The 24,390-nt window shown below is 39.8% G+C and overlaps 1 protein-coding gene across 1 annotated transcript in view; it reads left to right on the top strand.

Annotated features, from left to right (window-relative positions):
- The window catches only part of drm (drumstick), a 195,008-nt gene that overhangs the window by 164,587 nt on the left and 6,031 nt on the right, over positions 1 to 24,390 (top strand). The window contains exons 3-4 of the mRNA XM_067150594.2: positions 9,130 to 9,540; positions 23,384 to 23,440. Of these exons, the coding sequence (XP_067006695.1) occupies positions 9,326 to 9,540; positions 23,384 to 23,399 (231 nt within the window). The 5' untranslated portion in view covers positions 9,130 to 9,325 and the 3' untranslated portion in view covers positions 23,400 to 23,440. The remainder of the gene's footprint in view (positions 1 to 9,129; positions 9,541 to 23,383; positions 23,441 to 24,390) is intronic.

Raw genomic sequence — 24,390 nt, 5'->3', positions numbered from 1 at the left:
AGGCTGTCTCAATATGATCACTTTACGACTGCTAACTAGATCCATACCTTACTGTCACTGAAGTTCATAACAGAGTACACTCTCTCTCGAATAACAAGTTGAACATCCTCATTACTTCCTAGCACGCAACACCTCAGCCACTTTCTCCAGCCACGTTTTGTATTAGGCTACAGTCAATAGATGGTAGCACTTACTAGTATCATCTTTACTAGGGAATTACCGTACCTTTACGGGCTGTAAACACCGCCCCACAGGTAAGAGTGTGTATATAATATTCATACCTGCTCTTTGCCAATTAGCAAATATTTTCAAATCTAACTCATGTAGCCTAATACAGAAGGTAATACATTGATTAGTTTTTAGTGACCGAGCAAGTTGGCCAGGAGGTTACTTCTTGTAACTATAAGCCTCACGATGGGGAATGAATTTTTTTAATTTAAAAAAGCTTGTGTTCGGTAGACTGTGGGTTCGAACCTAACACTCAGAAGCCCTGCAAATTATTTTCTGTGGCTTCCCGTTTTTTACACCTTAGTTATGGACTCAGTCGTTACCTTCCGTGTCCTGGTCCTCAAAAAAATCTATTAGTGATAAACTACTAAGGAAAAAAAGAAAAGAAACAAAAATAGAAAATCGTACTCTGACGTATTTATTTTATGAGGGTTTTCATGGAAAGATAAAGTTGAAAGAATCACCTCCTCAACTCATTAAACAAATCCATGGCACATATAGGCCAAGTTCACTATTGGTTAGCCAGTGGGGATTGAAGATGTAATGGAGTGACACGTCGTTAGTGTGACGACATCCTTAGCCGTATTCATTCACTTCTCGTATCAGACAGCTCCTCAGTTGGTCTCACGAAGCTGAATGAACCCTGTTTTAGCCCTCTGTCCAGTATTCAAATCCTTGGACTGGCTGGAAATTGAATTCAGAAATTCCGCATAAGAGACAGGCGCATTTCTCCTACATCACAGGGCTGTGTTAAACGTACTGTAGTATATAATAATAATAATAATAATAATAATAATAATAATAATAATAATAATAATAATAATAATAATAACATCGGTCAATGTGTTACTTCCATTAGCGTACCACTTGCTTTTCTTGACGGAATACACTGTCTCTCACATCAGAAATACTTCAGGATGAATGTATTCCATTCCAGCCCGTAGACTAGCATAAAAATCCATGGCTGAACCAGGAGCCGAGCCCAGTGTCCTCTCAGCCATCTCTTTACCTTGAGGTTGGCCTAAATTTGTACTACATTTTTTCTCACGTTTATGTATGTTTGCCGAAACACCCTGGCTTAATTTAAAACTTGGCCGGAGGTTTTATAGCTGGATGTCTTGTACGATACCACGTACTGGTCCTATTGAAAATGAACTACTCGAAGTCATAGGGATTTATACCAGGGAACCGAGTACTTAGACCACCGCCTAAAAGCACTGTAGTCTGGTGATGAGTGTTAGAAAGTTGACAAGGTGCACCAGATCTGGTTATAACGAGCTCGATAGCTGCAGTCGCTTAAGTGCGGCCAGTATCCAGTAATCGGGAGATGGTGGGTTTGAGCCCCACTGTCGGCAGCCCTGAAGATGGTTTTCCGTGGTTTCCCATTTTCACACCAGACAAATGTCGGGGCTTTACCTTAATGAAGGCCACGGCCGCTTCCTTCCACTTCATAGACCTTTCCTATCCCATCGTCGCCATAAGATTTATCTGTGTCGGTGCGACGTAAAGCAAATAATAATAATAATAATAATAATAATAATAATAATAATAATAATAATAATAATAATAATAATAATAATAATAATAATAAATAATGCATGTGGATTTTAAGAGGGACTGAAATGTCCAATTTTTTCCGTGGAAAGTGGGTACTGACATGAGACCAGTATTTAAGCACTCTTAAAGGCCGAACGACTTCGCTGGGATTCTGTATCGTCGTCTTGGGTATAGATCTTTGATTTACTAGTTGATCAGCGTCACACTAACACTGGTTTCCGGTGATTATGGGGTAGGAAAGAACTAAGTTTGGAGCGACCGTGCTCGTAATTAAGATTCAGTCTGTGCATTTGCCTGGCGTGAAAATGGGAAACAATTTTATTGGCTTCCATCTTCAGGGCTACCGACTGTGGGGTTCGAACCCACTATGTCCCGAATACTGGATACTGGCCGCATTTAAGCGACTGCAACTTACTTGGTCTTGAGTACACCAGGAGGATACTTAACTAACTACATGCCATACTTTTGTAAATATATAAGGTATAAACTGGTTGACAGGCCGATTATTGGCGATGCATATGACCATTTTCTTTGTAGCAAGATGAATTTGAAGTAAACGTGCTGCCCTTTATTTTGTGACAGGATGAACCATATGGCCATTAATTTAGTTTTCAGTGGACGAAACATGCGCAAGTTCAATAAATATCTACACATTAATGGCTGCCATTTTGTGATATGATAAGAACAGGACAGGTCCTTGTTTGAACTGAATATCCGAGGTATACTTATACCACGAGCTGGGGATAATTATGCAGAGGAAAGACGAACGTAATATATGGACTTCAAATCAACACTATGAAGACCAAAGTGATGGTTATAGATCGCAGTAACAACAGCCTGCTCGACATTGCGAGGGTTGCTAACTGTGAAGTGGTCAGTCGTTTTGAGTAACTTGAATCTGTCGTATCTTTAACAACCGGAGGTCCGCAGGCGCGCCGCGATAGCGAGGAGTTTGACAGCAAAACTTACTTGCATATGGAAAGGCACCTCCATCACTGTAACGACGAAACTTATGCTTTTACGGACATTTATTTTCCCCATTGGCACCTACGCAGAAGAAACCTGGACTTTAAAGATGACAGACCGCCGCTGCAGAAGAATATTACGTATACCTTGGCCGGCACACCTAAGGGAGGAGTGAATCCTGAAGCAGCTCAGCATCAAAATATGGCTGTCGACATTTATCAAACAACAACAGCTGAGGTTGTTGTGAGCAGGCCCAGTAGACTGGAGAAAACTATCACTGAAGGGAAGTTCGCTAGCTGAAGGCCTAAAGGACGATCTAAAGAGCCTAGCTGAAGATACCCTCAACTTTCGATTTACCGTAATCAGATCAACCACGTTGCGGCTTAATCGCGATATAAAGCACACAAAACATGCACGAGTGTCAGGAGTTATAGTAAGTTAATATAGAATTACAAAGGGTCGGGATAATATTCCCAGGATGATGCTCTCATCACCGAAAAATGTTTTTTGACAAACTTGAGAAACGAGATAAAGGAAAAGTGTTTCTTGGTGCAAAAGCAGAAAACCATGACTGGTTATTTTTCAGAATCAGTAAAGTTAGGCAGTCTGAATATTTTTCTTTGCCTTATTAGTTTCAATGAAAAGTGCTATTTATTTTTTAATTTATTAATTGTGCTAAGTGCTACTTTTACTGCAACGTATTGGGTAAATTAATAAAAAATGCAGTAGCATCATTTATTATCATTTTAATTGTACGTTCAGTACGCCTGTTCTATTTTAAACTTTTTTGTGGGTTAACCGCGATTGTACTTATCCTGGAATCCTTAACCATACGTTATCCCGGTTAATCGAGAGTTGAGTGTAACTTACACGAAGCAATTCACCATGCCCAGGACAGAGACTCGTGGGGATAGGTCTTCAAGGGGTTAGCTACTTGATGCCACTACACCCGTAATGAGGTTTGGAATAATAATATACCTAACTTCAACTCAATTGGTCCCGTAGTTTTGGCGTGACTGAGTGAGAAAGAAAGCGACGCTATCTCATTTTAAGTTAATACGTGAGCTCTTGCAAATAATTTCACAAATGAAATATTTATCAGGTCAATATTTTGAAATAAAGCATAAGTCGCGCGTCTGTTTCTGGTGAGAAAGTTATTGCAAAATTTCATGAAATTACGCCCTGCCGTTTAGACGTGATGCCGTTTCGGAAGACAGACAGATATATGTCATTTCATTTTTATATACAGAGATTAAATTTTTTTCTCAGACAATTCTTGCAGGTGCCGCCTTGCACTAAGGTCTGAACTGTTGGTCAGGGTTTGTTTCCAGGCTCTCCATGTATTTATAACGACTGATTCTTGACCAATTCTTTCATAATATAATACCAATTTAAATTATTACAAATACACTCAGGAAAGTCAGGGTATGGTTAGCGGTTACAGGTCTTGGTGACAATTTTATTCACATTTGGTTAATTCCACTGGATTGTGGACTAGTTTTTGTAACAGTACACACTTCTTCACATACACACAACACAGCAAATTACCAACCGCTACAGAAACACGCAACAGCGAGTACGCTTCTCCATATAAGAAGGGTATTCGGTCGTAAAACTGCGCCAAGTTCACATGTTCTATGCAGTTTGCACCTGCGTCCCGACCAGATTTGAGAAAGCGGTGGTATAAGAAGACACTCAGGACAGGAAATACAATCACACGGGTTATCAGTCAGGCCTCTCACGTTCTGACTAAACAATGTTTCAGGTTCCTTATATGATGAAATATAGTAACAGCAGACATGCAGTCATGACATTCTACAGACCACATCGTCAGAGAGTTTACTCGGAAAGAAACAAAGAAGGAAAGTAATATTCAATCGAATACGTCATTGGAACGTCCAGCAGGGATTTAATCCGATCATCCATCTGATACCGCAATATTATTCGGCACGAGGCTCAGAATATATGTCGTAGTCTTGTAAACTCACCGATGATCTAATATTTTACTTGTGTATCCCTAAATTCTCTACAAACAAATGAAGTAATGTAATACCGTAAGTGTTCTGGGAAAGAAACAAGAGAAACTGGCCGAATGAAGTTTAAATGCTGCGTCACTAAACCAGTTTGATCACGTCATGTGCTGTGCTTTATACCAGTCAGGGAGCGGGGTTTCCCCGGGCTTGCCAGCAACCCGCGAAGCACTCCACTGCCCAACAAGTAGAATGGGAACTATCTAGTGTAGGCCTACCTCATAATGTTTCAGACTAATGTATAATCATTTTGCTTAAGGGGGGTTTAAAGTCACACGTTTTTAACGACCCTGTGATGGGAAAAGACTAGGATTGGAAAGGTAGTGGCTGTGACGTTAATTCTTTTAAATATTATCAACAGTTTAACTTTTTCTCGTTAATTTTTTTCATTTGGAGCATTCTATATCATGGCCTATAACCCCGTGAACTTGCTACTGTATGCACAGTATAACGAGTTATTGTGTGTGTTTTTGTTTACAAGTTGCTTTATGTCGCACCGACACAGATATGCCTTATGAAAACGATGGGATAGGAAAGGGCTAGGAGTGGAAAAAAGTGGCGTTGGCCTTAATTAAGGTACAGCCCCAGCATTTTCCCGGTGGTAAAATGGGAAAGCATGGAAAACGATATTCAGAGTTGCCGACAGTCGGGTTCGAACTCACTATCTCCAGAATGCAAGCTTACAGCTGCGTGCCTCTTTCCTTACGCCCACCTCGGTCGGTAGTCATCGTGTTATTTTAGCGTCTGTAACGGTATACGTTTTTATAATTAAGCAAATAAGGTTAAATTTAGAAAAAAATCAGAGATTCAGAAGGAAATTAAATGGAAAACAACGGGAAACCATTTCGAGGTCGGAAAAGTTCGAACCTATTCGTCTCCTGAATCTACACTGAATTCCAAAGTAAGTGTTTCAATGTATTGCTTTAGCTTCCATACAAGTACTCCCCTGCGAGTTTTCGCTTCATCTGAGATCGAGCTAGCTGGCTACGATGGAATGCACCGAGCGAAGATGGGTTCGAAACCCACTGTCGGCAGCCCTGAAAAATGGTTTTCCGTGGTTTCTCATTTTCACACCTGGCAAATTCTGAGGCTGCAACTTAGTTAAGGCCACGGCCGCTTTCCTACCCTATCGTTGCCTATCTGAGCCAGTAAGACGTTAAACCACTAGCAATAATAATAATAATAATAATAATAATAATAATAATAATAATAATAATAATAATAATAATAATAATAATAATAATAATAATAATAATAATAATCTGGGCCGATGACCTTCGATGTTAGGCCCCTTAAAACAACAAGCATCATCATCAATAATAATAATAATAATAATAATAATAATAATAATAATAATAATAATAATAATAATAATAATAATACAATTTGTACGTCCCAGAACTACTCTTGACGGTTTTCGGAGACGCCGAGGTGCCGGAATTTTGTCCCGCAGGAGTTCTTTTGCGTGCTAGTAAATCTACCGACACGAGGCTGACGTATTTGAGCACCTTCAAATACCAACGGACTGAGCCAGGATCGAACCTACCAAGTTGGGGTCAGAAGTCAGCGCCTCAACCGTCTGAGCCACTCAGCCCGGCTACTAGCAAAATGAAAATATGAACAACTGAGTTGGGGATGAACTATAGATTCAAAGTCTCGTGCCGCTCGTTCTACGTATGGTGAACTATAGCTATATCACGTAGAGGAACAAGTGAGTAAGAGGTCGAAGTTCGATTCCTGCCCGAAGGGGCCTTGAAACCTTTGCTTTTTATTTCTCAAGCTGGTGTCATGTGTGAAGCTTTCTCCCGCTATTACGTAGGGAGGATGTGTGTCGAGGAAGTAGGACATTCTGATCGCGCTAAATGAATCATCGTCTCGCCTTCCGGGTCGCACGACACACAGTACAGAGGTCACAGTCTGTGCTCGTCGAGGCGTGAAATTGCTACTGGATAACTCTTTATGTATATGTAGTAGGGCATGGAATATAGTCAACGTTGCACGCTTTTATGTTGCCCAGCTGTATAGCGCAACTGGTTATGTTCTCACTTCCTGAGCTCAAGGTTAAGAAATCAAATTCCGGTACATTATCTTGCATATGCTACTGAATTCTTGGCAACACCTGTCTATAGGCACAGTTTATTGCGATATTAAGAGGCCTCTTCACAGCAATATTCTGGCATCCTGGCGTTTCTTAAGACCATTGCTGTTGAGTCCTCAGCCTGAAGACCGTTTCGATCTCCAGCAGTTAAAACATCAACTATCATAACCAAGGCGTCCGACTCGTTGGCTGAATGGTCAGCGTACTGGCCTTCGGTTAAGAAGGTCTCGGGTTCAATTTCCGGCCGGGTCGGGGATTTTAACCTTAATTGGTTAATTCCGATGGCTCGGGGGCTGGGTGTGTGTGGCGTATTCAACATTAGAAATCATCCTAGGTAGGGCCCTCATCTTCACAGACATGCAAGTAGCCTAATAGGCCGTCTAGTAGAAGACGACCTGCACCAGGCCTCTCCGGAGACCCTACGCCATTAATTTAATTAATAAGCAAGGCATACCGAAGAGTGAGGGTAGTTTCTCGTTATTTTCTTTACCGAGCAGGAAGGCGCTATTACATATCATTCTGCCAAGTCCACTGAAATGCACTCAACAAACAATCCGTTGGGCAACAATTTCACACCATTCATCGCAAGGGCTGGCTGCATGAGGAATGATGTTACTACCATTGCTAATACCTGTCGTCTGAAAGAAAATGAAAATCCACAGCCTGTTTCCAGTAATTCGACCGGGTTAGGAATGGAATGAATGGAGCCCCCATCTAGCGGCGAGGATAGGAATTTTGCCGGCTGCCGAAGCCTGTCGCACTCCTCTGGGGCAATGATTAATGACTGTAGTCTGAAAGAGCCCATTCTAAAAGATACAGTGCACGGTAAATACTATTATCTTACAGAAATAGATGTGAGGTTTCATGGCCACTAAGGTAAGGGTGTATTCTGCCCGAAGCCAGGTCCGAGCTTCCGCAGAGGTGTGCCTGAGCCGGAGTTTACGTACGGTAGGGTGGCCAGTTTCTTTCCGCTCCTCCATTCCCTTATCCCCCACCAACAGCGCGTGGCAACCCGTCCAAATCTTGACCACGCCCAATGTTGCTTAACTTCGGAGATCTCACGGGATCCGGTGTTTCAACACGGCTACGGCCCTTGGCCCATGGCCACTATAACCTGTTAAAACGTATAAGTTTCTTATTCTTATTGTTCATGAATTCAAAGGTAATTATTGCTCTATGATATGACCAATGAGACCATTTGGTGTTTTAAAACAGAGTCATCAGTCCTATGCACTTTATTGTTCATGTATATTGTTTGATTTGCTGTGTTATTTTGATTATTGTTTGGTACTTTTCTAGTCTTACTACTGTATTTGAATGTGAAGCACGAAGGAGAATCTGCACACATAAAATAGGATAGTATGTTATTATTTGCCTGGGCGGAGTGAATAAAAATTCGGGGAAAGGAGCAAAATTAGGTGATTACTGTTTTAAGAGGAAATATAAATAGATAACAATTCTCTTTTAACTCTATTCAGAAGGGTAAAGGAAGAGAAATGGTAAAGGAAGGGAAGGGCTACGCAGGGTGTGAAATTATATACTCCCTGCAAACCCATTAGTACAGGGCTAGAAAGATAACAATACCTGACTTAGTATAGTCGGAGGAAGTGAGACGCCTGGAACAAGTAAGTGGGAGTAATGCCAGACCCAGCTTGGATCCCCCTGGTCACAACTCCACACTCCCAAGTTTAGATACCTTGGTCCTTTAAAGTCACGTTTCAATCACGTCTGTGGTATGTAAATAAGTGTTGTGTTAAAGTGTGTGCAATTATAGAACTAGGAAAATGCAAGTTATATCACACATCGAACTTGCTTGATAAGAGAAGTCCTACTTAGGAGTAGTACCGAAAGGAGGGAAGCAGGACACTGAAGTCGACTTACCGTTCTGAGGCTCGATCACACGGCCCTGCTGTCAGAAGTCAAGTGCCTCACCATTTGAGCATATCTGGTTTTCACTGTATATGTTGTGGTATTAAGTAGTTTAAGAAGTCTTTGACCAAGAAAGCTCAATGGCACGTGTTTCACAAATGAGTGTTGAGGAAGCAGGTGATTGTTCAGTCTGATGATAGATGTTCCTGCTACCAGTGAATCTTTGATTTTGTGCCATATGCTCTACCGTATCCCCTACTCCTCCTCTCCCCTCCCTGAGTCCCACTCCATCTCCCCCGCCTCTTGCCTAGAGATATAACACGGATTCAACAAGTCTTTAAACGATGAGTATTTTAATGATTTCCTTTCACTTATTCCCAGATCTGTGTTGCGTTGGCGCTGCCACTGACAGACGTGTGATGGTGGTGGCGTTGTGAAGATCAGCAAGGGGCAGCACAGCCAGGCGAGCGAGCAGACCAGTGCGTGTTTCTTCCGTGTTTCACCCCCGCAGTCACCCTGACTTCGTGTAGGCAAGGTCCTGGTGTCCTCACGGCTGTCGCCATTCATCCCTACGGCAATGTTCGCCATAATGCCTATTGAGACGGACGACCGTCGCGAATTCCGGCGCAAGATGCGTGCTAAGTGTGAGTTTATCTGCAAGTACTGCCAGCGTCGCTTCACTAAGCCGTACAACCTCATGATCCACGAGCGCACGCACAAAGATGACGTCACGTTCACATGTGAGACCTGCGGCAAGACGTTCAAACGCCAGGACAACCTCAAGCAGCACAGGTGAGTGGTCAGCCCCTGGGATCAGGGTCGACGAACGGTGTTTGTCTTTTAACATCATTATGTAACGTTACACCAGCACAGTCGCGAGTACGACTTTAAGAGAGGGTTGTTATTGAGCTACTGAGAATGTGAGCAATTAACAGAACACATTATTATATACTTTATTTCAATCAATGTGAAAATTCTTAAATGGTACACACTCACATATCGATAATCATAACTAAAAAATGAAAGAGCGCTACGAACGTTAACATATTTATATTATTACTTATATTTATTGTTGTAACATCTTTCTGTGTTGCGAATTTTGCCACAATAGAATAGTCTGTGTTTGGAATTAGACGATTAATTAATTTGATCATTACGAGATTTGATATGTTGTTCCATCGGTCTAGCTTGTGTTCATTCAACAATGCTGCAGGACAATACAGTATTTTTCTTAAGTTGTAGATATTTATCTAAATTATTTCAATACCGGAAGAAAACTGAATATTGTAAGTCGTATGAGATACTTATCTAAGGAAGTGAACTGATTGAAGTACTGATTTAAATTTCGAATATCCCTTACTCTCTTTCAGTGTTTTCGGTTCCTTTAGCATGTATGCATATATTTATACGATCTAACATGGTCAAATGTTAGAAGAATCATATTATTGAGAAATATAACAATAGTTCTGAAATTGGCGACTCCGAAAACCTAAAAAAGTAGTTAGTGGGTCGTAGAACCAATAGTTACAGTTTATTATTATTTTTATTATAGCACTAGAATTTTCAATACATTTGACTATATTTCCCTTTACGACAATTTCTAATAGCTGCATGTTCATTTTTCATAACTCGGTAGTTAACTCAAATATTAAAATAACGTGTGACTTAGTCATGTTGACTCACAGGTTCTAACGAGATATTCTCTCATTCGTGAACTATGCATTCCATCGTGGCGCTGGTCATCGGTAAGTCACATTAATACCAATTATTCGTTACTTAATGGAAATGGACGTATGACAAGTATACAACGTCCTGGCATATCTGGAGGTAGCTGAACGTCATCATCGCATTTATTATTATTATTATTATTATTATTATTATTATTATTATTATTATTATTATTATTATTATTATTATTATTGACATAGTTCAGTGATAGTATGGCTGTCCTATTACTAAAGACTTATCAAATGAAAGATTATGTTTTTAATTGTTTGTAATTAGCTGAAAAATTGTACGTGATTTTAAGATTTAAAAAATAAGTAAATTCGTGTCCTTATGCCGAGGTGGTGCAACTCTTATCAGGCACACCTCCAGTGGGGGTGAACTGCAAGATTTAAATTCAGAATTTATTATTATTATTGATGACGTGGTAGTGCGGTGAAACTATTACTACATTTCAATTAAGCCTGTTCAAAATCTACTGAATGCTTGCCTGGCTTCTATAATGAAAAGCCATGCCCGTGTGTTAAGAATTCGTCAAAAAAGGTAGTAGGACCCTAGATTATGATGAGATTTAAGATAATTAAAAGCTACAAGATTATTATTATTTATTTATTTATTTTATATTGAGGGCAAGGAGTCAATGGGTAAAATAATCACTTCATTGGATGATGGGATTTATTTGACTGATTTTTTTTACAATTGGCTTTACGTCGCATCGGCACGGATAGGTCTTATGGCGCCGATGGGACAGGAAAGGGCTAGGAGTGGGAAGGAAGCAGCCGTGGCCTTAATTAAGCATTTGCTTTGTGTGAAAATGGGAAACCACGAAAAACCATCTTCAGGGGTGCCGACAGTGGGGTTCGAACCCACTACCTCCCGGATGCAACCTCACAGCTGCACGTCCCTAAACGTACGCCCAACTCACCTGGTCATTTGACTGATTTAGAACTGGGTAATAACAGGTCACCTTCCTCTAGTAAATTTGACGAGCTTTGCAATGTTGAAGGTTATGGAATCGAATCCTGGCACAGTCGGTTTCAATTTAAATGTGCTTGAATGGAGAGGTTAGGGCCGGTAGATAAGGGACTTTCCTTTTCAGGAGAAAATTATACATTACAATCGATAGTAATTGATGGAACATCAAGCGTACTTTACATTGTTACCATCACTAAGTATATACTTGTAAAGAGAACACGTATAAGGTGGGAATTCTGATTTGAATTTAAATATTTAAATTAAGGAGAACTGTATGTTAATACACTCGAATTACCTAACACTACCTAACTAAAATGGTAGAGCAAAGATTACTCTATGAAATGCACAGTATTTTGATAGCAAGTATGGGGCTTTTAAACAAGAACCACTGTTGGATTACGGACCAGGCCAAAGCTATTATAATTGAGAGGTATGTAGAAGGATCATTTACGGTAAACAAAGAGTGATTTGATAAATGCGGCTCATGGGATATGCGAGAACAAACCAACAGGCGCGAAGGGTCAAGCCTACCAAGCGACCGGTGATCAGACAGAAGGCCTGCAGATTATTAGGTGTTGTGTGGTCAGCACTATAACGCGCTGGCTAGTAAGGCCTTTCTTACAACTCTGAAGGGTTTGTACATTACAATAAATGAATTAATGTACAATGATAATAGTAAAGGGGTGTAGCCTCCGGCATATAACTTATGGCATTGAACACATACTATCAGAAATAAGTCAAGAATGCGTAGAATGGAAACGACTTCAAAACAGAAGCCTTACTGAAATATATTCTGCGTAATTTCCGATGCACAGAAACATCTAAATAAACATAATTCTAGCCAAATATCGAATCAAGGATGAAATAACAGACACTGAATTAAGGCAACACTCTGGAGGGTTTATATATTACAATAAATGAATTAATGTACTATGTTAATAATAAAGGCGCGTAGCCTCCGCAGAAGCCTGGCGCAGGTCTTTAGAGTTGACGCCATATAGGCGACCTGCGCGTCTGTGAGGATTGGGCCCAAATTCAGATGCTAATGCTGAAGAAGGCATGAACATCCAGCTTCCGAGCAAGGGGAATTACCTAATGAAAGTTAAAATTGCTGAAGCAGCCGGGAATGGAACCTGTGACCTCTTGGACTAAACTCCAGTATGCTAACCATTTAACCATTGAGCTGAACGTTAATGTACATTGGGGATAACGCAGCTTTGAGCTTGCATTCGGGAAGTAGTGGGTTCGAACACCCCACTGTCGGCAGCTCTGAAGATGGTTTCCCGTGGTTTTCCAATTTTACGTCGTGCAAAGGATGGGGCTGCACCCTATTTAAGGCCACAGTCGTTTCCTTTCCACTCCTAGCCCTTTCCTATACCATCGTCGCCATAAGACGTATCCGTGTGGGTGCGACGTAAAGGAAATTGTAAAAGAAGAAAGTATAATGAAAGTAAAGAAAAACGAAAATTGCGAGAATGTGTTCCTCATCCTTGCCAGCCAGCAGAAATTTCAACTTGTTTTCGCTGAGATATTTACCAGACTTACTGTGGTAAAAAAACAGTACCTAATCTTTCACTTGTATATATGTTAAGTCCATAGCCCAAAGGATGTTCAGCAGACCTCAACAGACCCATGAAATAAATAAATAAATAAATAAATAAATAAATAAATAAATAAATAAATAAATAAATAAATAAATAAATAAATAAATAAATAAATAAATAAATAAGCAACCTGAACGACGCAGTAGATTAGTCGTTAACCTTCTGCGTCCAAGGTAACAGATTCGATCCCAGCTTTTGTCAGTAGCACTTGAGGATGCTTAAATGCAAGAATTGACAGTGATATAGCCATATTGAAACATCAGATCCTGACAAAACGATGAAATTAATCAACATTCGGCTTGGTAACTATTTGTATGGATAGCTCACAGGCGATTGGTTGGAGGAGGAACAAAAAATAATCAGCCACCCTACTGCAGATTACTGTGTCTCCGGTTCAAAATGCCTGTGTTCCTGTCCTAACTGGGGATACTAACGTGATCGCCAATATCCGGTTTGGATAAGGCACTAGCTTAAATGTTGACAATGTTGTGTCTTAGCTTTCATCACACTAAATTATTATTTAATAATAATGCTTTTTACGTCCCACTAACTACATCTGACGGTGTGACAGCAGCCCCGATTTAGAAAAGCCGAGAATAACGATCAAAACGAATCGTTGCGTTAACCGAGTGCCACTTCGTAATCTACAGGCTTTCAGTGGTCGCATGCTAGGCGAAGGCCCATCAGGGCTGTAGCACCATGCATCACTATAATAATAATAATAATAATAATAATAATAATAATAATAATAATAATAATAATAATAATAATAATAATAATAATAATAATAATAATAATAATAATAATAATAATAATACTCGACTTAAGGTTTGCAATCTGTTAGTCATTGGTCTTCTGTTCCCAAGAAAGAAGGTTTAATATTGACTGAGAGTGGTGGCATTTCTTTCTTTCTTTCTTTCTTTCTTTCTTTCTTTCTTTCTTTCTTTCTTAATCTGTTTACCCTCCAGGGTTGGTTTTTCCTTCGTACTCAGCGAGGGATCCCACCTTTACCGCCTCAAGGGCAATGTCCTGGTGCGTGAGACATAGGGTCAGGGGAATACAGCTTTAGAGGAGGACCAGTATCTCTCCCAGGCGGCCTCACCTTCTATGTCGAACAGGTGTCTTTTGGGGGATAGGAAGATTGGAAGGGATAGAGAAGGAAGTGGAAGGAAGCGGCCATGCCCTTAAGTTAGGTACCATCCCGGCATTTACCTGGAGGAGAAGCGAAAACAACGGAAACCACTTCGAGGGTGGCTGAGGTGGGAGTCGAAACCCCTCTACAGTTGACCAAGGCCGAGTGGGCCCCGTTCCATCCCTCGTACCACTTTTCAGATTTCGTTTCAAAGGCGGGAATCGAACACGGGCTTCCCACGGTGGTAGCTAATCACAGAGGCGGGCAAGTAGTAGCATTTAAGGCGTCATATTATGTAGTTGACTTTCTGCAAATCAAATCAAATAAAAATAAATAAATAAATAAATAAATACATAAATAAATAAATAAATAAATAAATAAATAATTTTATAGCGTTCTCATGAAAACCATGTGATCGTGTGGAACATGACTGTGGGAAAGTAAATCTGAAACATAAGAATGCCAGCCTGAGTGTATCGACACACATCGCAGTCGGTGCCTGCTGAATGATGGGCGACAAGTGACAAGTTTGCGGTACGAGGTGCTGTTGTTTATGTTAGCGTTAGATCAAGGTCCGCTGAACAGCTGATCGCGCTATGGTTAAGTGCTCGGAGCTACGCATAGCTTATTTAAATTACTGCAATACACGGCATCGATGGGAAGAAAAAATGATAAAAACAATACTCGCTCAGACGAGTTAAAGTACAGGCTGATCAAACATTTCCATTCACAAGAGAGGAGCTCACTTTCGTAGCGGCCGCCCAAGGTGGATCGTGGATGAACACAAGCAGTGAAAAAAAACGACATCTTCACTTAGTTGCCCGATACAGTTATAAAACTTTATTCTGGAATACTTCAGTAACTTGCTAAATTAATGGGGTGTGAAAGTATGAACACAGTGAAATTCCCTCGCACTGGTTATCACCGATGAAGAATTAGGCAGGGCGTTAAAGGAAAAATATTCTCTCTCTCTCTGAAGTACTTTCCGTTATAACATTCCTGTTTAGAACAGTTTCTTCATACTTTCCGCTTTGCAGCATCTTTCAAAATAATTCTCTGTCCTTCCACGGTTCGAATGTAGGCACTTTTCTATTCATAGCATATTTAGAAACTTAAGGCTTTTTTACAGTTCCAGCCAGAAATGGAACATATTTTAAATAAATAAATAAATAAATAAATAAATAAATAAATAAATAAATAAATAAATAAATAAATAATGAGCAAGTGGCTGTGCGATTTGAGTCACGTAGCTGTCAGCTTGAATTCGGGTGATAGTGGGTTCGAATCCTACTCTCAGCGGCCCTGAAGATGGTTTTCCGTGGTTCCCCTTTTTCACACCAGGCAAACCTTAGTAAAGGACACGGTCGCTTCCTTTCCACTCCTAGCCCATCGTCGTCATAAGTCCTATCTGGTGCCGGTGGGACATAAAGCAGATTGCACAATAATAATAATAATAATAATAATAATAATAATAATAATAATAATAATAATAATAATAATAATATCTTAGCAGGTAACTTCAAACACAGGAACTATTAAATATTCTGTTTAAACTATGCATATAACCTGCCGACAATGGAGTGGTGTATTTTCAAAGTGTCAATGCACTAGCCGAATGTCTGAATTTAATGCTTTCATAATTACTCCTAAATTGCATTCACGAAGTCCAGTGAACCATGAATTAAATCTTGTGGTAATCCAGCTCTAGGCCTTCGGAAGAAAAACATGTAGGCTACGCTACCAACACAACTGACAGCCGATTGAGAACTAGTTATGAGCACGGTAGCATCTAAACTTATTTACACTTATTCCAAGAAATGAAAAATAACACCATTTTATATACGTCAGTTCTTCCGATTAAGGTACTCGTCAAAACGACAGGAAACTTCATGCTCTACAGACGAAAAGAAACAACAACGATGTCGACAAAATGTATTGATACGATATTTTTCATCTTAGCCCGTATAAATGACGATTCTGTGTACCACACTTGGATTCTGCAATTTTGAACAGAGGATGCGAACGTCTAATCGGTTGCGACACTTGAATTGTTAGTATAGTAATAATGATAATAATAATACTATTAATAATAATCACTTTCAGACCTTCCGGGCGTTTGAATCACTAGAACGTTTTATATTCCCCATTATTATTATTATTATTATTATTATTATTATTATTATTATTATTATTATTATTATTATTATTGGTACCTCTGACACGAAGAAATAAATAAACTGGCTGAATGGTCACCATTGAGGACTTAGGTTCAGAGGGCTCCGGGTTCGATTCCCGGCCGGGTCCGGGATTTTAATCGCGTGTGATTAATTCTTCTAGCTCTGGGACTGGGTGTTTGTGTTTGTTCCAACACTTTCATCTTCATGTTCAGACAACGCACTACACTACCAACCACCTCAGAAACACGCAATAGTGATTACATCCCTCCACGTAGGGTTGGCGTCAGGAAGAGCATACCGCCGTAAACAATGCCAAATCCACATGTGCTACACAGTTCGCATCCGCGACCCCACAGACGTGGGAAAAGCGGTAGATTATTATTATTATTATTATTATTATTATTATTATTATTATTATTATTATTATTATTATTATTATTATTATTATTATTATTATTATTATTATTATTACTCATTTGACGATTTTCTAGTCGTGGTCGTAAATAGAGATTGCATCTCTCAAAAGGATTTGAGTCCGATTCACTGTCAGAAGACCTACCACTTACGGAAAGGCACAAGCCATGGCACTCATTCAGCCTTCAACGAAGATCCAGGTTAATTCAGTGTGATAAAGGTAGGTATAGGGCTAACCACTAGATTTCACTTGGGTCTGTATGATTAGTAGAAGCATTAGAAAAAGAGGCCTTTATGTCTCATATCGGGTATGCCATTATATTTTGTACTAATTTACACGGCCGTTTTGAGTTGTTCTGTCCCATTCAAGCTCGGTTCCGTGGCTAACGGGTCACCACGCTGGCCTTTGGTCCAAGAGGTTCTGGGTTCGATTTCCGGTCAGGTCGGGGATTTTAACCTTTATTGGTTATATTCTCTGGCTCGGGGACTGAGTATTTGTGTCGTCTTCAATATTAAATTTCATCCTCAGTGGGGCCACATCCTCTCAGGCAAGCAGGTCACTCATGGGCATCAACTGGAAAGATCGGCACACGCCATCATTTTAATCCCCTTCGAAATACAGGGCATCGCTTTAAAAGCTCCGAATCTCAAGACTGTTATTGCGCTGATTCATCTTGAATGTCAGATGATAAACTGGAGCGTGTCTAATTCAATGCAGTTACCTCCCATCCCACGGAGAGAGTATAATTCTCCTCTTCACCGAATGTCAGAGGGCTGCGGGTATGACTTAAACTTGTCATTCTTGAGCAAACTGGGTTTCTCGTTAATTATCGAAAAGCAAAATGCAGTCTTGGAGTTTTACTTAACTACTATCCATCTCCACTGCTGTGTGGTCAGCGGCTTCGTCTTCGGTCCTCGGGGTCCTGGATTCTGTTCCTGGCTGGGTTGAGGGATTTTAATCGTAGGCAGCCAATTCCCTTGGTTAGGAGAACGATAAACTGTCAGACTGAGTTTAATATTCAGTTCTTCGCTTTTCGCTCCGTGTAACTTATGCCAAAAGATGGATTTTCCTCACACTCCTTAGAGTTCTTGGTCTCACTTGCTGCCAAAATTCTTATGTTTACTGCTGAACAGTGTGTCCTTAACCAAGATATTACATGTAGCGTTGGATCCCAGTCTCTGAAAGATGGTCCATGACTTTTCAGAAACATAAGTGAAGAAACGTGTATCCACGTTCACAATCTGCAGAAGTACATGGGATACGTTGTGTGAAATTTATTAAGGGAATCAAGTCCTCTCTTAATTACGTAGTGAGGCACACAAACTGAGTTCCAGTCAGTGATGTCAATTATAAACAATCCATCTTCCTTAGGACTTAAGAAGTCGGCACGAGACGGACAAATTTACAAAAATGGAGCTACTGCAGTAAGCTGCAGTGCAGGAACACCACTACATATGCTAAGAGCAGTGCCAGAGTTAAATTTCGATGGGCTGCACCTCCTTTACATCGCTATTCATTAGCCAATGCATTATCATCTTCCAAACGTCGATGTAAGCAGGAGGTTCATTTATCTCCTGTGCTTAAATGGTAGAAGCTTTCAGGGGTAGAACAATAAGATTATCTGCATTTATCAACTCTAACCGGAAAACCCAATAATAATAATAATAATAATAATAATAATAATAATAATAATAATAATAATAATAATAATAACTGTTTACGTTCCTCTGACTACTTTTAGTGTTTTACGGAGGCTCCTAGGTGCCGCAATGTTGTTCTACATTAGTTCTTTTATGTGCCAGTACATCTACCGACACCTGTCTCGCGTATTTGAAATACAACCGGACCGAGCGTGGATCGAACCCCCAAAGAGAAGAGGATTTCCGAACCCCGGAAGAATGAGGTTTTCGAATTGGAAATTCTGTGAAATCCGCATTCATAGCGGTTGAGAGGGAATATGAGTTGAGGTGAAAAGGTGGAAGTGAGGAGCTTAGCACAAGAAGCAACATCAGAGTAACTGTGGCCCCATAATTGCTACAAAGTCTCATAAATGTTGAGACCCTGAGGGGTTCTTGGTATGGTCTGGTAAAGCGTGATCCAGACTCTTGAGTTTGCGGCAGACAGAGCAGTGGAAAGGAACCGCTCCAGTTCAGTGATCTCTTGACTGAAGCTGCAGGGCACTAATTAGATCATCATCGTCCAGATTCTGACTATGGCACCAAGGAGAAGAAAGTGGCATTATGTGATCAAACTACTTTGCTATAACAGGAACTACTGCTTGTTTGCCTCCGGCTGTGTCACTAGGCACTCTAAATCTGTGACTTCACAGTGTATTAGGCAGTCAATCAGTTCTTGATTATACAGTGGTTCCTTTCGTTCTAACGTTCCGTGGATTTATATTTGTTGTGGGCCTAGAGTATTATTTAGTACTCCATTCTGATGAATTCTCTCTATTGGATTTGCTTTTGTAGCACTCAAAATCAAAAAGCAATATTGTTCTCTCGGTGAGGTGGGACTCATGTGATTACCATACTACATGTAGTTCCCACTGCTCACCCCGCTGTCGTCTCCCCACTACGATAAACGAACACTTGCGCCTCCTCACCCAGGTGCAATCGGATTTTGAAACTATATGAATAATATATTAACGACCGTGTGTCGTCGCTTATTTTCGCAACATTTTCTAATAGTTATCCATTTCAGGCGAAATAATGTCGGTCTACAGCTTTTTTTTTTTAGCTTTGGTGTCTCTTTGTTTGAGCTCTTATAACTGAAAAACTACTCGACTAACTTCATATTTCGAACCCGCCTATCAAAAGGGTAGATTTTGGGTCCACACCATTTCAAAATCCCTGAATGAATTGGTATTTACTGTACAGGGCGACCAAAACCGTGATTTTAATCTCGCTATTTTTTTTCTTGCTATTTGCTTTACGTCGTACCGACACAGATATGTCTTATGGCGACGATGGGATAGGAAAGGCCTAGGAAGTGGAAGGAAGCGGCCGTGGCCTTAATTAAGATACAGACCCGGCATTTGCCTGGTGTGAAAATGGGAAACCACGGAAAATCATCTTCAGGGCTGTCGACAGTGGGGTTCGAACCCACTATCTCCGGATTGATTTTAATCTCAACCAAATATCCATGATCAGTATTAATGGAAGTCTACCGACCTTAATGGAGATCTATTTCTAATTCTTTTCTCATGCATATGTTTTCGATAGGACTATTAATAAGGAAATGATTTACAGTCTAAGTTCAGGCGGACATAGCCCAAACGCAAGTGCACGTGGAGGGGATTTCTTGTAACTTGAAAACTACTGGACATATTCCAATGAATCTGCATATTTAGAATCCACCTAACTAATGGCTTTTTTAGGCTTCACCACTCACATTACGTTGAATGGACGGGCCACTGAAATAGATAATAGGTGGGTTGTGCCACATTCGCCCGTTTTAACCAGAACCTTTCAAACCATATCCATGTGTGAAATCTATCAAGTATATCTGCAAATACCTTAAGGACAGTGACCAAACTTCTTTTGCTTTGGAAAATGATCAAGATGAATTTCTGAAATAGCAGTTTGGCGGGTACTGTACATCAGGGATTAGGGGAAATACTTGTGGGTGGGTGGGACGATGGTCCTAAGTCCATGGATAATAGCTACTGTGGCCTGTGGGAATGCTTTGATGCAACCAGCTGGTCTACTCCTATCTATAGCGTCCATACAATTGTAAATTTTATGCTTTGATTAGGAGTTGCACCAACCTTGATTTATTCCTGGTTGAAGCAGAAGCCTCGCTTGTCTTAACGCTGACAACAGCCAGAACGGAGCGAGATGGGGCAACAATATATGCCGTCTCGCACAATCTGATTCGTTCCTCGCGGGTCTGGCATTTGCCACGCTCGGGCCCGGGATTAGTCGTGGAGAACGCAGGCATTTTTTACTGCTGGCGACATTGGCTGTAACTGGAATAGTTCAATATAATATATAACGGTGATGTACAGTACTTTACGGCCCTGGAAGAACTGCAACTTTACTATGTCTAGAAGAATCTTCATATACAAAACACTACAAAACATACTAGGAGCAATATCAAGCAAGAGATTCTTACAGAAAATATTCACTTGTTTAGTACGTAAGTACCGTGTCTTTGGAAGCAACGGAAAGTTTCCAAATTGAGGACTACTTAACCAATGCAACGCAAAGGGAAAAATTCGTAGCTTACTACATTTCTGGAAGTTAATGCAATTAAATCTTCTTCTTTGTTATCTGTTTACCCTCCAGGGTTGGTTTTTCCTTCGGACTCAGCGAGGGATCCCACCTCTACCGCCTCAAGGGCAGTGTCCTGGAGCGTGAGACTTTGGGTCGGAGGATACAACTGGGAAGGAGGACCAGTACTTCACCTAGGTGGTCTCACCTGCTATGCTGAGCAGGGGCCTTGTGGAGAAATGGGAAGATTGGAAGGGATAGATAACGAAGAGGGAAGGAAGTGGCCGTTAGGTACCATCCTGGCATTTTCCTGGAAAAGAAGTGGGAAAACACTGAAAACCACTTCGAGGATGGCTGAAGTGGGAACCCACCCCCACTCAGTTGACCTCCCGAGGCTGAGTGGCCCTCTTATCACTTCTCAAATTTCGTGGCAGAGCCTAGAATTGAACTCGGGCCTCCAGGGGGTGACAGCTAATCACGCTAACCACTAACCACAGAGGCGGACATGCAATTAAATACGTTGCTAAAATGTATGAAACGAAAACCAAAAATAAAGGCGTTTGAACAATATTGTAAACGTTAAATTTTATACTATTTATCATTGTCGTAAATAATACGAGGATGATCTGCTTGCCTTGTTGTAAGGATCATCTACCTTTAAGGAGCACGTTTATTTTAGCTATTTTAGCGTGAAAAAAGGACGAAATGAACATTCAGCGAGATAATGAGTGCAGACTCTAGACACATCTTTTAAAATACATTTCAGTAAAATACCTCTGGTCACGAAAGCCAAGCAGTACGGTTGACGATATCGTCACGCTGACCACGCCCCAATCTGGTACCTGCTGGTTGGGCAGCAATCATATTAGAAAACCAACACCAAGCTATGTGTTGCGGAGTTCAGTAAAATGCCACTGAAGGTCGTCAAAATTCTTAGGAACTAAAAATTATATTTTTCGACACCCGCTCTACAGATCGGCCGAGATTGTCGAAAGTACCAATACATTATTGGTATTTGTTGGATTTAATTTCTCTCCTTTTACATTTTTAACATCATTTCATTTTTCCTCACTGGCATAGACTAATCGTAAGAAGAAATTTACGATCTGACCACCTACTGAAGTAATAAACCGTATTAACATAACAACCTTTCTACAATTGACATTCATTTCAATAGCCAACCTGAAGACTTAAACATGAAGAAAACTGTTATCTCTGAACTGATCTTGATATAAATTCTCAAAATGAATTCAAAGACGTCGATCTGCTCCGGGATTATCTCAAGCTAGATAAGGGATATCGCCAAATACTGCAATACGAGGGTCCACAGTATATACCGTTTATGTAATTATTTATGAGTACATTCTCTTTGCTGACATATTTTTGATAGATCTGACTCTCCTATTTCTAGCTTGCCATCTTTTTGCACGTTATGTAATATGTTAAAGCAAATTGCAGGATGTAAACATTATTAAAATTATTTTGAAGAAATGGTTTCTCATATTCATAGAAACACTTAATTTAACATGGGTCAAGAAAGGGTTAGCTTTGAGTTATCAGACTGTAATGATATAGTCTGTGTAATTAAGATTATTTGCTGAAATTACTGTATTATATAGTATTTTGACATTCCTTAAATCAAATATTGAAAATATGCACCATATGCCTGAATATATAATTAATTCTAGAAATCTGATAACTTAGATATTTTTTCCTCATCCGTGCTAAAATAACACAGTTTTCTTTTCTACCTGTGAGGAATCTGTTCCTGAATTTTTGACTCATATATGTCTGTTACACTCAAATTACTTGTGATAACTTTCTTATGAGGAAATTAGTTGGAATACAAGTAATACAGAATTCTGCATGAATTACATTTCCCCTTGAAGCTAATTGTGGTCTCTAAGATTCTGTAATTCTCTAGATTTTACAGGTATTGATAAATAAATCTGACATCCATAGTGGAATAATATTTGTGATATTTTAACTCTAGAATACCTGAACTAAATAGATTTACTTCTAGAATGTCCTGAGTTAAGTTTTTGATTAGTAGACTTACAGGTAAAATATTGAAATAGCCCTGTGTTGACATAAAAGAACGAGCAAATTTGCTGGGAAGAAAAAATAAATTACAGAATAAAACTACTCATGGTAGAGTTCCTTCATCATTCAGTAGTACAGTTTCCTTTTTCTAGCTATTAAAGTAAATATAGCGGGAGGAGAAAAAGATATTACGCAGTAAAACTACACACGGTAGTGTTCATACCGCATTAATTGGTTTTCATTTTATTATCCATTAAAGTAACATTTTCTTCACATCTAATATTCACTGCTGTTTATTTATGTACTACTCATATCTGTTTGTACTTAACATAATCTTTTCTATCCTACAGGTGCGGTTGGCGGTGATGAGACGACTCATCTACACAACATGCCACAACCTCTCAAGTGTAAGTCATTTCATCGTCTACATGATATCGTTAATAGTTTTTGTCTTATTACTGAGAACTGGAAACATTATGCAATATTTATAAACTTCTGGTATTTAGGTGATCTTTAGGTGTAATGACCTATATGGCACATTCGTAACGTCAGTAACGTGTTCTGTGGAGGATGACAAGGGATAACATTGATATTATTTGTAATAACCATGCTTACACAATGAAATGAGCCATTATAATTTCCCTGGAAGTTTCATATAATGAAATTGAACCTAATTAAGTTAATGTACAATAGTTCAGTCATAATTGACATTACATTGCCTCCCATGACTGAATTATTTTAGCCACACTCGGTGAATTGATGAATTACTAAAAATAAATTCAAATGGGGTAACCATGTTGAACTACCGGGTCCCGTGAGATTTCCGAAGTTACGCAACGTTGGCCGTTTCAGCACTTGGATAGGTATCCATGTGCTGTTAGCTAGAGGAGGAGAAGAATGGAACTGACCACATTACCTCATGTAAACTCTAGCTCAGGCTCTTGGCCTATAATTGAACAATGGATCACCAACGTCCAGTTTTAGATAGCGCACTTGGTGGTGGTTAAATAAATAAATAAATAAATAAATAAATAAATAAATAAATAAATAAATAAATAAATAAATAAATAAATAAATAAATAAATAAAATATATACTGTATAATTAAATCAGGTTCGAGTCCCGTTGGTCGAAAAAATGTCCCCATCAGTTGACCGGCAAGATTGGGGAGATGGTGGTATACAATTTATAATCACTAGGCTGCGTGAAAAAAGTCTGGACTAAATTCCAAACCTCTCCACAGTGCTCATTTGGAGTCAGGACATATGGCACTGTCACCAAGCAAATGGCTGTGCGGTTTGGGTCACAGAGGTAGTGTGCTCGCAACACTCCACTGGCAGTCCTGAAGATGGTTTTGC

Source organism: Anabrus simplex, chromosome 1, assembly GCF_040414725.1.
Source record: "Anabrus simplex isolate iqAnaSimp1 chromosome 1, ASM4041472v1, whole genome shotgun sequence".
NCBI lineage: Eukaryota > Metazoa > Arthropoda > Insecta > Orthoptera > Tettigoniidae > Anabrus > Anabrus simplex.
Note: the sequence above shows the minus strand (reverse complement) of the source record. Positions and strands in the feature narration are given on the sequence as shown.